At 36.6% G+C, this 13,265-nt stretch overlaps 1 protein-coding gene across 4 annotated transcripts in view; it reads left to right on the plus strand.

Annotated features, from left to right (window-relative positions):
* INTU (inturned planar cell polarity protein) overlaps window positions 1-13,265 on the plus strand; it is a 97,367-nt gene that overhangs the window by 35,059 nt on the left and 49,043 nt on the right. For all 4 annotated transcript variants that reach the window (XM_015139184.3, XM_078002231.1, XM_001104977.5 and 1 more), the window contains exons 3-4: window positions 5,493-5,578; window positions 11,569-11,772. In XM_015139184.3, coding sequence (XP_014994670.1) covers window positions 5,493-5,578; window positions 11,569-11,772 — 290 coding nt within the window. The remainder of the gene's footprint in view (window positions 1-5,492; window positions 5,579-11,568; window positions 11,773-13,265) is intronic.

A 13,265-nucleotide genomic window follows, 5' to 3' on the forward strand; every position in this document is an offset into this window, starting at 1 on the left:
ATGCTGAGAGATTTTGTCACCACCAGTCCTGCCCTACAAGAGATCCTGAAGGAAGCACTAAACATGGAAAGGAACAACCAGTACCAGCCACTGCAAAAACATGCCAAAATGTAAAGACCATCAATACTAGGAAGAAACTGCATCAACTAACGAGCAAAATAACCAGCTAATATCATAATGACAGGATCAACTTCACACATCACAGTATTAACCTTAAATGTAAATGGGCTAAATGCTCCAATTAAAAGACACAGACTGGCAAATTGGATAAAGAGTCAAGACTCATCAGTTTGCTGTATTCAGGAGACCCATCTCACATGCAAAGACACACATAGGCTCAAAATAAAGGGATGGAGGAGGATCTGCCAAGCAAATGGAAAACAAAAAAAGGCAGGAGTTGCAATCCGAGTCTCTGATAAAACAGACTTTAAACCAACAAAGATCAAAAGAGACAAAGAAGGCCATTACATAATGGTAAAGGGATCGATTCAACAAGAAGAGCTAACTATCCTAAATATAGTGCACCCATTACAGGAGAACCCAGATTCATGAAGAAAGTCCTTAGAAACTTACAAAGAGACTTAGACTCCCATACAATAATAATGGGAGACTTTGACACCCTACTGTCAACATTAGACAGATCAGTGAGACAGAAAATTAACAAGGATATCCAAGAATCGAACTCAGCTCTGCACCAAGCAGACCTAATAGACATCTACAGAACTCTCCACCCCAAATCAACAGAATATACATTCTTCTCAGCACCACATTGCACTTATTCCAAAACTGACACATAGTTGGAAGTAAAGCACTCTGCAGCAAATGTAAAAGAACAGAAATTGTAACAAACTGTCTCTCAGACCACAGTGCAATCAAACTAGAACTCAGGATTAAGAAACTCACTCAAAACCCGCACAACTACATGGAAACTGAACTACCTGCTCCTGAATGACTACTGGGTACATAACGAAATGAAGGCAGAAATAAAGATGTTCTTTGAAAGCAGCGAGAACAAAGACACAAAAAACCAGAATCTCTGGGACACATTTAAAGCAGTGTTTACAGGGAAATTTATAGCACTAAATGCCCACAAGAGAAAGCAGGAAGGATCTAAAACTGACACCCTAACATCACAATTAAAAGAACTAGAGAAGCAAGAGCAAAACACATTCAAAAGCAAGCAGAAAGCAAGAAATAACTAAGATCAGAGCAGAACTGAAGGAGACAGAGACACAAAAAAACCCTTCAAAAAATCAATGAATCCAGGAGCTGGTTTTTTGAAAAGATCAACAAAATTGATAGACTGCTAGCAAGACTAACAAAGAAGAAAAGGGAGAAAAATCAAATAGATGCAATAAAAAAATGATAAAGGGGATCTCACCACCGATCCTACAGAAATACAAACTACCAGCAGAGAATACTATAAACACCACTACACAAATAAACTAGAAACTCTAGAAGAAATGGATAAATTCCTCGACACATACATCCTCCCAAGACTAATCCAGGAAGATGTTGAATCTCTGAATGGACCAATAACAGGCTCTGAAATTGAGGCAATAATTAAGAGCCTACTAACCAAAAAAAGTCTAGGACCAGATGGATTCATAGCCGAATTCTACCAGAGGTACAAGGAGGAGCTGGTACCATTCCTTCTGAAACTACTCCAATCAATAGAAAAAGAGGGAATCCTCCCTAACTCATTTTATGAGGCCAGCATCGTCCTGATACCAAAGCCTGGCAGAGACACAACAAAAAAAGAGAATTTTAGACTAATAGTCCTGATGAACATCAATGCAAAAATCCTCAATAAAATACTGGCAAACCAAATCCAGTGACACATCAAAAAGCTTATCCACCATGATCAAGTTGGCTTCATCCCTGGGATGCAAGGCTGGTTCAACATACGCAAAGCAATAAACGTAATCCAGCATATAAACAGAACCAACGACAAAAACCACATGATTACCTCAATAGACACACAAACAGCTCTGACAAAATTCAACAGCCCTTCATGCTAAAAACTCTCAAAAAATTAGGTATTGATGGGACGTATCTCAAAATAATAAGAGCTATTTATGACAAACCCACAGCCAATATCATACTGAATGGGCAAAAACTGGAAGCATTCCCTTTGAAAACTGGCACAAGACAGGGATGCCCTCTCTCACCACTCCTATTCAACATAGTGTTGGAAGTTCTGGCTAGGGCAATCAGGCAAGAGAAAGAAATAAGGGATATTCAATTAGGAAAAGAAGAAGTCAAATTGTCCCTGTTTGCAGATGACATGATTGTCTATTTAGAAAACCCCATCATCTCAGCCCAAAATCTCCTTAAGCTGAAAAGCAACTTCAGCAAAGTCTCAGAATAGAAAATTGATGTGCAAAAATCACAAGCATTCTTATACACCAATAACAGACAAACAGAGATCCAAGTCGTGAATGAACTCCCATTCACAATTGCTTCAAAGAGAATAAAATACCTAGGAATCCAATTTAGAAGGGATGTAAAGGACCTCTTCAAGGAGAACTACAAACCACTGCTCAGTGAAATAACAGAGGACACAAACAAATGGAAGAAAATACCATGCTCATGGATAGGAGGAATCAATATCATGAAAATGGCCATACTGCCCAAGGTAATTTATGGATTCAGTGCCATCCCCATGAAGCTACCAATGACTTTCTTCACAGAATTGGAAAAAAAACTGCTTTAAAGTTCATATGGAACGAAAAAAGACTCCGCATTGCCAAATCAATCCTAAGCCAAAAGAACAAAGCTGGAGGCATCACACTACCTGACTTCAAACTATACTACAAGGCTACAGTAACCAAAACAGCATGGTACTGATACCAAAACAGAGATATAGACCAATGGAAAGAACAGAGCCCTCAGAAATAATACCACACACCTACAGCCATCTGATCTTTGACAAACCTGACAAAAACAAGAAATGGGGAAAGGATTCCCTATTTAATAAATGGTGTTGGGAAAATTGGCTAGCCATAAGTAGAAAGCTGAAACTGGATCCTTTCCTTACTCCTTATACGAAAATTAATTCAAGATGGATTAGAGACTTAAATGTTAGACCTAAAACCATAAAAACCCTAGAAAAAAACCTAGGTAATACCAGTCAGGACATAGATATAGGCAAGGACTTCATGTCTAAAACACTAAAAGCAATGGCAACAAAAGCCAAAATTGACAAAATTGACAAATAACTAAACTAAAAAGCTTCTGCACAGCAAAAGAAACTACCATCAGAGTGAACAGGCAACCTACAGAATGGGAGAAAATTTTTGCCATCTACTCATCTGACAAAAGGCTAATATCAAGAACCTACAAAGAACTCAAACAAATTTACAAGAAAAAACAACCCCATCAAAAAGTGGGCAAAGGATATGAACAGACACTTCTCAAAAGAAGACATTTATGCAGCCAATAGACACATGAAACAATGCTCATCATCACTGGCCATCAGAGAAATGCAAATCAAAACCACAATGAGATACCATCTCACACCAGTTAGAATGTCGATCATTAAAAAATCAGGAAACAACAGGTGCTGGAGAGGATGTGGAGAAATAGGAACACTTTTACACTGTTGGTGGGATTGTAAACTAGTTCAACCATTGTGGAAAACAGTGTGGCGATTCCTCAAGGATCTAGAACTGGAAATACCATTTGACACAGCCATCCCATTACTGGGTATATACCCAAAGGGTAATAAATCATGCTGCTATAAAGGCACATGCACACGTATGTTTATTGTGGCACTATTCACAATTAGCAAAGACTTGGAATCAACCCAGATGTCCATCAGTGACAGACTGGATTAAGAAAATGTGGCACATATACACCATGGAATACTATGCAGCCATAAAAGGGATGAATTCGTGTCCTTTGTAGGGACATAGATGCAGCTGGAAACCATCATTCTCAGCAAACTATTGCAAGAACAGAAAACCAAACACCACATGTTCTCACTCATAGGTGGGAACTGAACAATGAGATCACTTGGACACAGTAAGGGGAACATCACACACCGGGGCCTATTGTGGGGCGGGGGCAGTGGGGAGGGATAGTATTAGGAGACATACCTAATGTAAATGACAAGTTAATGGGTGCAGCCCACCAACATGGCACATGTATACATATGTAACAAACCTGCATGTTGTGCACATGTACCCTAGAACTTAAAGTATAATAATAAAAAAAAAAAAAGAAAAAGAAAAGACAGTCTAGAACAAAGACTCTCAATGCCTCGGCCTGTAAGATGTACAGAAACATGAGACTCCTGAAGAATTGTCTACCAACACCATTCTACATATACAGGTTGAGTACTCTTTATTCAAAATACCTGGAACCAGAAGTGCTTCCGAATTTTTTTTTTCTTTTTTGGAATATTGCATTATATTTACCTGTTGAGCATCCCAAGTCTGACAATCCCAAATCCAAAATGCTCCAATGAACATTTCCTTTGATGGTCAGATTGATGCTCAAAATATTTTGAATTTTGGAGCATTTTGGGTTTTCAATTTTTGGATTTGGGGTGCTCAACTTTTATACATGTTTATTATCCATCTTCCCCAAAGAATATTAAGCTCCCCGAGGATAGAGATTTTGTCTTTGTTCAGTTCTTTGTCTCTAGTGCTTAGAGCAGTGCCTGGCACACAGTAAGTGCTCAGTAAATATTTGTTAAGTGAATGGATGAATATGAATTATTTCATCAATTTCCTAATAATATACTTAGGAATGATGAGAAAAATAACTTTGGTATGTCTATATTTCTAATAATATAGCTCACTGGTATTTTGATAGTATCTTTAATTATGTTCTGAAAGTAAGTTTCTATTTCAACACTGATCTTTATTTTATTGTCAGATTTGGAAAACATACACATTTTTTTAAGTACATGGAAAAGGAAATTTTTACCAAACATGCAGTGTATTTTGATATGGTTGGGGCCTTTGAAGCGAAGAACTGTGTATAGACATAGATCAGTAACAGAAGTGAATACCATAGCATATTGTGTTACGATGTGCCACATGGATTTAATTAGAATTTCAGCTGGGTTTTTTTTTGTTTTGTTTTTTGTTTTGTTTTGTTTTGTTTTTACTGTGGGTGTAAGTGGTTAGATTCAGTTTTGTCAAGTACAGTATTTGGTTCATGCTACAAATTTTCCATTTGTTCTTTGGATTTACGTAATTCTCCCACTTGCATCAAGAATAAAAATATTTATCTTTTTAAATATTCATAGGTTGTATTATTTATGGTGTAATGGTGGGCAGTATCATAGATTAAGAGGAGTAAAGTTAGGAGATTAGCCCTGCCACCAATGAGCTGTATAAACTTGGACAAGTTCCTGCTTGTCTGTGCCACATTTCTCACTGAACTTTGAGGAGGTCAGAGTAGCTGTTTAATGTTCCAATTCTAGACCTCTATGGTTTTTGGATATTAATAAAACTCTTTTATTGTTATTCTGGTTTCAGGTGATGTCCTTGTTGCTGTGAATGATGTTGATGTTACTACTGAAAACATCGAGAGGGTTCTGTCTTGCATTCCTGGACCTATGCAGGTATGGACATTGTTTTTCTATATTTTATGATGTTACATAAAATAAATATATCCTGCACTATTTTCCTTTTTAAGCTTCTGAAAAGTATCACGTATAATGGATGAGTTACATTGGTAATTGGCTATTTAAGAAAATTTAGCTCTTGCTAATATTATTAGCTTTCAGAGATTATTCTAAAAAGAGAGAAAAATATCTGCAAATAAAATTCTACGTAAAGCAGTAACAGCAACAGTAATGAAAACATATATAATTATAAACTTCCCATTATAACTACCATATACGCTTGTGATAATCTAGTTCCTAGAATAGTCATTTTAAATAGTCATGGAGTTTTCTGTTCTCTGACTTACTAAGATCACTGTTGCCATAAAGTTTTTTTTCCAATGTGATTTTATTTTAAAAACAAATTATACAAGTTTCTTGATTTTTTTTTTTTTTGTCATTTAATTAAACTTTTCTCCTGGACTTTTGTTTGGCTACTTAACGAATTATTTTTCAATCCTTGTAGATAGAAATAAATTTATTGTATAAAAAGTCATTTTGATACCCTAAGCATTGACATTGTGTATCGTAAATGACATTTTTCGGTTATTACGGTTATTTTGCAAGTGCTATACCTTTTGGTAACAGAGTATACCATGAATATTCTGTTCTAGATAGCATCAGGAATTAGTGTTCTGTTTTTGGGGGCATAGGGAAGATTATATGCTTTATATGGGTTAGAACAGGGGTCCCCAAACCCTGGGCCATGGACTGGTAGTGGTTCATGGCCTATTAGGAACTGGACTCCATAGCAGGAAGTAAGCAGTGTGCAAGTGAGCAAAGCTTCATCTGTATTTACAGCTGCTCCCCATCGCTCACATTAGTGTCTGAGCTCCACCTCCTGTTAGATCAGCGGTGCCATTAGATTCTCCTAGGAGCACGAACCCTATTGTGAACTGTGCATGCAAGGAAGGAATCTAGGTTCTATGCTCCTTATGAGAATCTAATGCCTGATGATTTGTCACTGTCTCCCATCACCCCCAGATGGGACCATCTAGTTGCAGGAAAACAAATTCAGCGTTCCCACTGATTCTACATTATGGTGAATTGTATAATTATTTCATTATATATTACAATGTATTATAATAATAATAGAAATAAAGTGCTATGTATTATCCCTGAGTGAGGGATCCCCTTTTCTTCTTATGTTGGTTGCAGGTGTGCTTCCAGTATTACCAGAGTTCAATCATGTCTCTTCTTCTTCAAAAATATGAAAAGTTATGTTTACAGCAGAATCACATTATACTTATATTTAATTAACCTTTGCAAATTCAGCTGTGCACACTTAGCAGAAGAAAAAGGGAGAGAAAGAAATAAGGATTTAAATATTTTGGACCAGTTCCATCCACAATTAACCCATCCTTTTTAAACATGCAAGAGTAGTCAGGTATACATTTATTATATACTTTATTTCTATTATTATGAAATAATTATACAACTCACCATAATGTAGAATCAGTGGGAACCCTGAGCTTGTCTTCCTGCAACTAGATGGTCCTATCTGGGGGTGACAGGAGACAGTGACAGATTATCACGCATTAGATTATCATAAGGCGTGCACAGCCTAGATCCCCCACATGCACAGTTCCCAATAGGTTTTGTGCTGCTGGTAGAATCTAATGTCACCACTGATCTGACAGGAGGTAGAGCTCAGGTGGTAATGTGAATGATGGGAAGTGGCTGTAAATATGGATGAAGCTTCACTCACTGGCCACTCACCTCCTGCTATCCCACCTGGTTCCTAATGGTTCTGATACCTGTCCGTGGCCTGAGGTTGACGCCCCCTGGTGTAAGAAGATGCCCTTATCCTTAGGAGAGACCTGCTAAAGTACTTAGGGACAATGTATTAAGATACCTGAAATGGTTCAGCCAAGAAACTTAAAAATACATATAGAGAAGGGAGGAGTATGGAAGGAAAGGAAAGGAAGACCAGAGAGAAGAGACAAAATGAAGCAAATGTGACAAAATGTTAACAATAGTGCCATTATATGTGGGATTATGGGCAATCATTGTACTCTTCTTACAACTTTTCTATAGTTTCAAAATTTCTAAAATAAAATGTTGATTTAAAAAAGAGGTTTTCAAAAATTTAAATAACAAGAACAAAGGTTCAAATACTCATCTAATTGCTGACTTTTGTGACTCTGATCCGTTTCTGCAGCTCTGTGCTCTCATTTATTTAACAGGTACATAATCATGCATGTAGTACATCATCTCCTCCCCTGTCTTTTTATCTGGGAGCTTGGGTCCAAATTTTGCAGAAGACCAAGACTGATTTCATTTAGCTCTGGGCCATAGCTGGCTTTTTTAGAGCTTTGGAGGATCCTAACTGCTTTTCTAGGAGAAGAGCCTGAAGATTATTAGTCTTGGACTCTTCTCTCTCAGGTAGTTCTTAGGCCTGAAGGAGGGGGCAAAGGCTTCTTAAAGGAGATGATTCTTGAGTGGAATGTTTTAACTTTTATTATTTCCTTGTTACACAGAAATGATACATATACTGTGGAAAAATTTGAAAACAAACTAGTAAAATTTTTTAGATATTTGTAAATCTATTCTCAGAACCCAGAGGTAACCATTTATATCAACATTTTGAAGTGCAGGACTTATATGCAAATCAGATTTGCATTTTAGGAATATTTCACTCTGGATCGGGGAAGCATATGCAAGACTGGAGGTCAGGAAACCAGGTGGTTGGTTTTGCAGTAGTCCAGAAGAGAGATGATAAAAGCCTGAGCAACATGCTGACCGGGAATGGAGGAGGAGATTAGATTTAAGATAGAGAGGAAGGAAAGAGGACAATACTGTCTACAGGATAGAGAGAAGTCCAAGAAACCTTCCAAGTTTTGTCTTCAGTCACTCAGTGAGGTGGCCCAAGAAGAGAAGAGGATAGAGGAGAGATTATCTGCTAAGCCAGTCAGACTCGATTCCCTCAGAATTTTGACTAAGGAGTACTGAAAGCATCTGCCAGCTGTTAGCCAACAGGGAAAGGATGAGACATGCATAGAGCAGTGTAGATGATGGGAGAGACAGTGCAGAATGAGGCAGAGGTGAGAGACTGGTCAGCTTCCGCAGCTGCTGGAAATTCTGACAGCCTCCCCAGGTCGCATCTGTGAAGAGGATGGTAGCTAAAGGGGAATCAGAGGATTTCTTTGTTTGGTAGATGATTTCTTTGTTTGGAAGAGACATTGCTTTTTAAATAGGATAGGCTAAAGACTGAAGTAGAAAGAAAAGACAAAGCGACAAGACTTTGGAAGTGATGAGTCATAGAGAGTGCTTCCTTGGGTCTGAGGAAAGGCTGGGCAAACTGCACAAAGAAGAGGGACATAGGACACGAAGGATCCTGAACCTTGACCAGGTTAAAGTCTCACCGAGTAATAAGAGAAAACCCTTTATAAGAAGCTTCATGTAAACTAACTTACATTAAGTATCATTTAATAAAAGTTTTTCCCTATAAAACACATAATATCCCTAATATTTATGTATATCAACCTGTTTTTTAAAATAGCACTTAACTCTTAATTTGGTTATCTGTCTCACCCTTTACCATTTTATCAAGGCAACCAGATTTCCTGACATTTGTAGCTACTTAACATGTTAGTTTTTAAAAATGTCTTTTTAAAGTATAATTTTATTTGTATTATGAAGCCAACTTTACTTGAATCAGAAGAATGGTGGCTGAAATAGTTCCTTAGGGAATTTTAATGTATGGTTCGGTGGTGTGTGTTAGAGTTTTTGTCGTGGTGAGACAAAAAGATCCTTGCACCACAGAAAAGAAATGATGTTGTTTGCCAAGTATAACAGTAGTTTTCAAGTATGTTGTTTTTCACCAAGCATAGCAAACCAGTCGTAAATTTGAGGTGGTTGCTGCTGCCTGAAGAAAATTAGTGAATTTTTAAGTCTATTTTTGGTGGACTTAAAAATTTCCCTTTTTTATTTTTGGTAGATTGCACCCTATCTTTTGACCTCTCCACCCATAAGAATCTCAGCTGGGAAAGATGCCTTCCCTGTTCTGAGATGCGTTTCTTTCTCTGAGGACCCGCTTTCTTGTCACCACTGCTTATGCACAAGTCTCATAGACACTCCAGCTGCATCTCTGTGACACCTGCTGCCCTAGGATGTGACTCATCTCATGCTCCCTCTGATCTGATTTCTCCCCTTCCATACTGCTCACACATCTTCACTCAGAGCTCCTTCCTAAAGCCCGATGCCAGGGGACAATCTTCAGAGCCCCCATCTATCTGTCACAAAGTCTGTACTCAGGAATTCCCCAAAGAGTTCTCACATTTCCAGAGAATACCACCAAAGGCTCCCATATACTTTCTTTTGGGTACTTCTAAATCCTCATTCTAGATAAAGGAATTTGGGGTAGATACCCAGTAGTGGGGTTGCTGGATCTAATAATAGATCTGCTTTTAGTTCTTTTAGAAGTCTTCATACTGTTTTCCATAGAGGTTGTACTAATTTACATTCCCAACAGCAGGGCATAAGCGTTCCCTTTTCACCACGTCTGCTCCATCTGTTGTTTTCTGACTTTTTAATAATGTCCATTCTGGTTGGGGTAAGGTGGTACCTCATTTTATTTTAACTTGCATTTCCCTGATGATTAGTCATGTTGAGCATTTTTTCATGTTTGTTGACCATTTGTATATCTTCTTTTGAGAAATGTCTATTCAAGTCATTTGCCCACTTTTTAATGGGATTACTTTTTTCTTGTTGATTTCTTTGAGTTCTTTAGAGATTCTGAATATTAGTTTTTTGTCAGATGCATAGTTTGCAACTATTTTCTCCCATCCTGTAGGTTGTTTACTCTGTTGATTATTTCTTCTGCTGTGCAAAAGCTTTTTAGTTTAATTGGGTCCCATTTATTTATTTTCATTTTTGTTGCATTTGCTTTTGGAGTCTTAGTCGTAAATTCTTTGCCTATGCCAGTGTCCAAAGAGTACGTTTTCTTCTAGAATTGTTATGGTTTCAGGTCTTAGATTTAAGTCTTTAATCCATCTTAAGTTAATTTTTGTATACGGTGAGAGATAGAGTTTCATTCTTCTACGTGTGGCTATCCAATTTTGGTACTTCTTTGAAATGAACGAGTTATCTTTGACCAATTGGTATCTAGACAAATATTTCCTTTTCCAAGGATAGGTAATTTTAATACTTCATCCCTAAGTCCTTTGGCATGTATCTCCTAAGAATAAGGACATCCTCTTACACCAGGGGTCCCCAACCCCCAGGCCACGGACCAGTACCAGACCATTAGGTAATTGAGAAGTGGAGGCTACCTTTCCATACCTGTGGTAAATGGCCACATTCTGGACTCTTACCAGTCTTAACATCAGGCCATGAAATTAAAACTGTCTTCATAAAATTGATAATCTTATTAGAGCCATGTTGCTCTAAGATCTAGCATATCGATAGCGTTTACTCTCCTTGGCCTTTGTTTTAAAGAACCAGAAAGAATGTCTAAGAGAAGAATATTTGAAATACCGCCTTATTTGAAAAGAGAGTTAACTCTGTTGTGTGAAGTCACTCTTAATGCTGAATCTCTTCCTTCTATCTTCCCAGATGAGCCAGTGCTGTCAGCATTCATATTGTGATGTTATTCTTTTTGCACTATCAGATCATACTAATTTCTGGGTTTTGATGGCCTTTCTTATTTTTATAGTCAACAATTTAGACTGCAATGATTATGTTTGATTAAATGAATTTTTATACGGAACATTATACATTCTCATTCAATAAATATTTGTGGTAATATGTATCAGACACTCTCCTAGGAGCTGAAGATACAAATATAAATAGAATATGCAGCCCCAGCCATCAGGAGCCCTCACTCTGGGATGATTTATACATACTGTACATACCTGGGTGTATGTGCATCGACAGATCCTTCATTGTGAAAATTGCAGCTGATTTTCCCTTGTTGAAAAATCAACACATTGTTTTAATTTTTAAAGGTGAAACTGACATTTGAAAATGCATATGCTGTGAAAAAGGAGACATCCCAACCAAGACAGAAAAAGACACAATCGAACACAAGTGATTTAGTCAAGCTTCTCTGGGGAGAAGAGGTTGAAGGTATCCAGCAGAGTAGCCTAAACACTCCTCATATCATTATGTATCTCACACTACAGCTCGACTCAGAAACCTCAAAGGAAGAGGTGAGTGTCCTCAAAAGTCCAAAGGAAAAAGTAAGGACCTTTTATTTTATTCCCAGTGAATAGTGAGTATATTTGATTTAAGGAAGAGACAAAAATGAATTAACTATTGTTCTTTAAAATTGTGTATCTAATACTCTATTATAGATATGAATATTTCATACCACAAATATTTTTAAAATGAAAACAAATTATTCAGTTATTTCTGTAGGAAAAGAAAAAAGAGGAAGGTATTGTTGCGGTATGTTTTAACTTAGAAGCTAAGGTCTTTTTAGCTCTTTTTGATATGTTTCATTGAAGTATTACTTATACATAATAAAATTCAACAATTTTAAGTATACAGTTTGATGAGTTTTGACAAATATATTATACTTTTGTAAGCAGTATCACAATCATGATATGGGACATTTTTGTCACCTCAAAAAATTTCCTCTGTGCCCTGTTACAGTCAATCCCCTCCTTCTGTTAATAGCTTTTAATGCAGGGGGATGTAGCATTAACTTTCTTACATAGGTTGTCGATAGTTTTTATATTTTACATGTTTTTAAAATTCATTTTCAATGTTTATTGAACACCTACTTTTTGTCTAGCATAATATCAGATATTGGGTATTTTTATTTGCAGGTAAAGGAAATAATCCTAGTAAAGATAAGTACAATGTTTAAGTTCACATAGCTAGTAACTGACCATTTCTATTTAAGCTGAAGTGTTTCCAAATTCTGTGCCCTTTCTTTGATACCAGGTTACCTTTCAACATCAGTGTTTTGAGTCTGTTAATTGTTTTGTTCAATTTTATCTTTTGTTGGTTTCTTGTCTGCTTTGCCTATTCATAATTAAGAAAGATATAGAAATCTCCCCCTCTGATGAGGATTTGTCCATTTTTCCCTCCAGTTCTAAATATTTATGCTTTATATATTTTGAGACAATTTTGTTATGTGCATTAATGTTTAGAATTATTAAATCTTCCTGGAGAACTGAACTTTTTGACCTCATGATATGATCCTCTCCACCCTAGTTTGTTTCTGTCTTAAAGTCCTTTTTTAACATTCACATTTTAAAAATAATATTTAATATCATACAGCTTTATTTTATAAGTATTTGAATTTTTTTCTTTATTTTTCTCAGTCCGTGTCTTTATGTATGTGACATGTCTTTTACACACAGCCTATTTCCAATCTGGCAGTCTCTCTCTTCTAACAAACTCAGTGGGTCCATTTATAGAGATTACTGATATATTTGAATTCATTTCTGCTACCTTATTTGAAAATTTCTACTGGAATTGCTTTTTCTGTGATATTTTTCTTATCTATTTTTGGTTGCTTGTGTCATTATTTTTGCTATATACTCTTTCTGTTTTTTAAATGATTACAGTTAAAATTTTATGATATTTGTCTTAACGGATTCTAAAGTGAAACACTATTTTAACCCCTTTTCAAATAATTCAAACCCCTTAATACACCTTAGCTTCAGTTACCCTTCTCTTTACTTATGTGCTA

Source organism: Macaca mulatta, chromosome 5, assembly GCF_049350105.2.
Source record: "Macaca mulatta isolate MMU2019108-1 chromosome 5, T2T-MMU8v2.0, whole genome shotgun sequence".
NCBI classification, from domain to species: Eukaryota; Metazoa; Chordata; class Mammalia; order Primates; family Cercopithecidae; genus Macaca; species Macaca mulatta.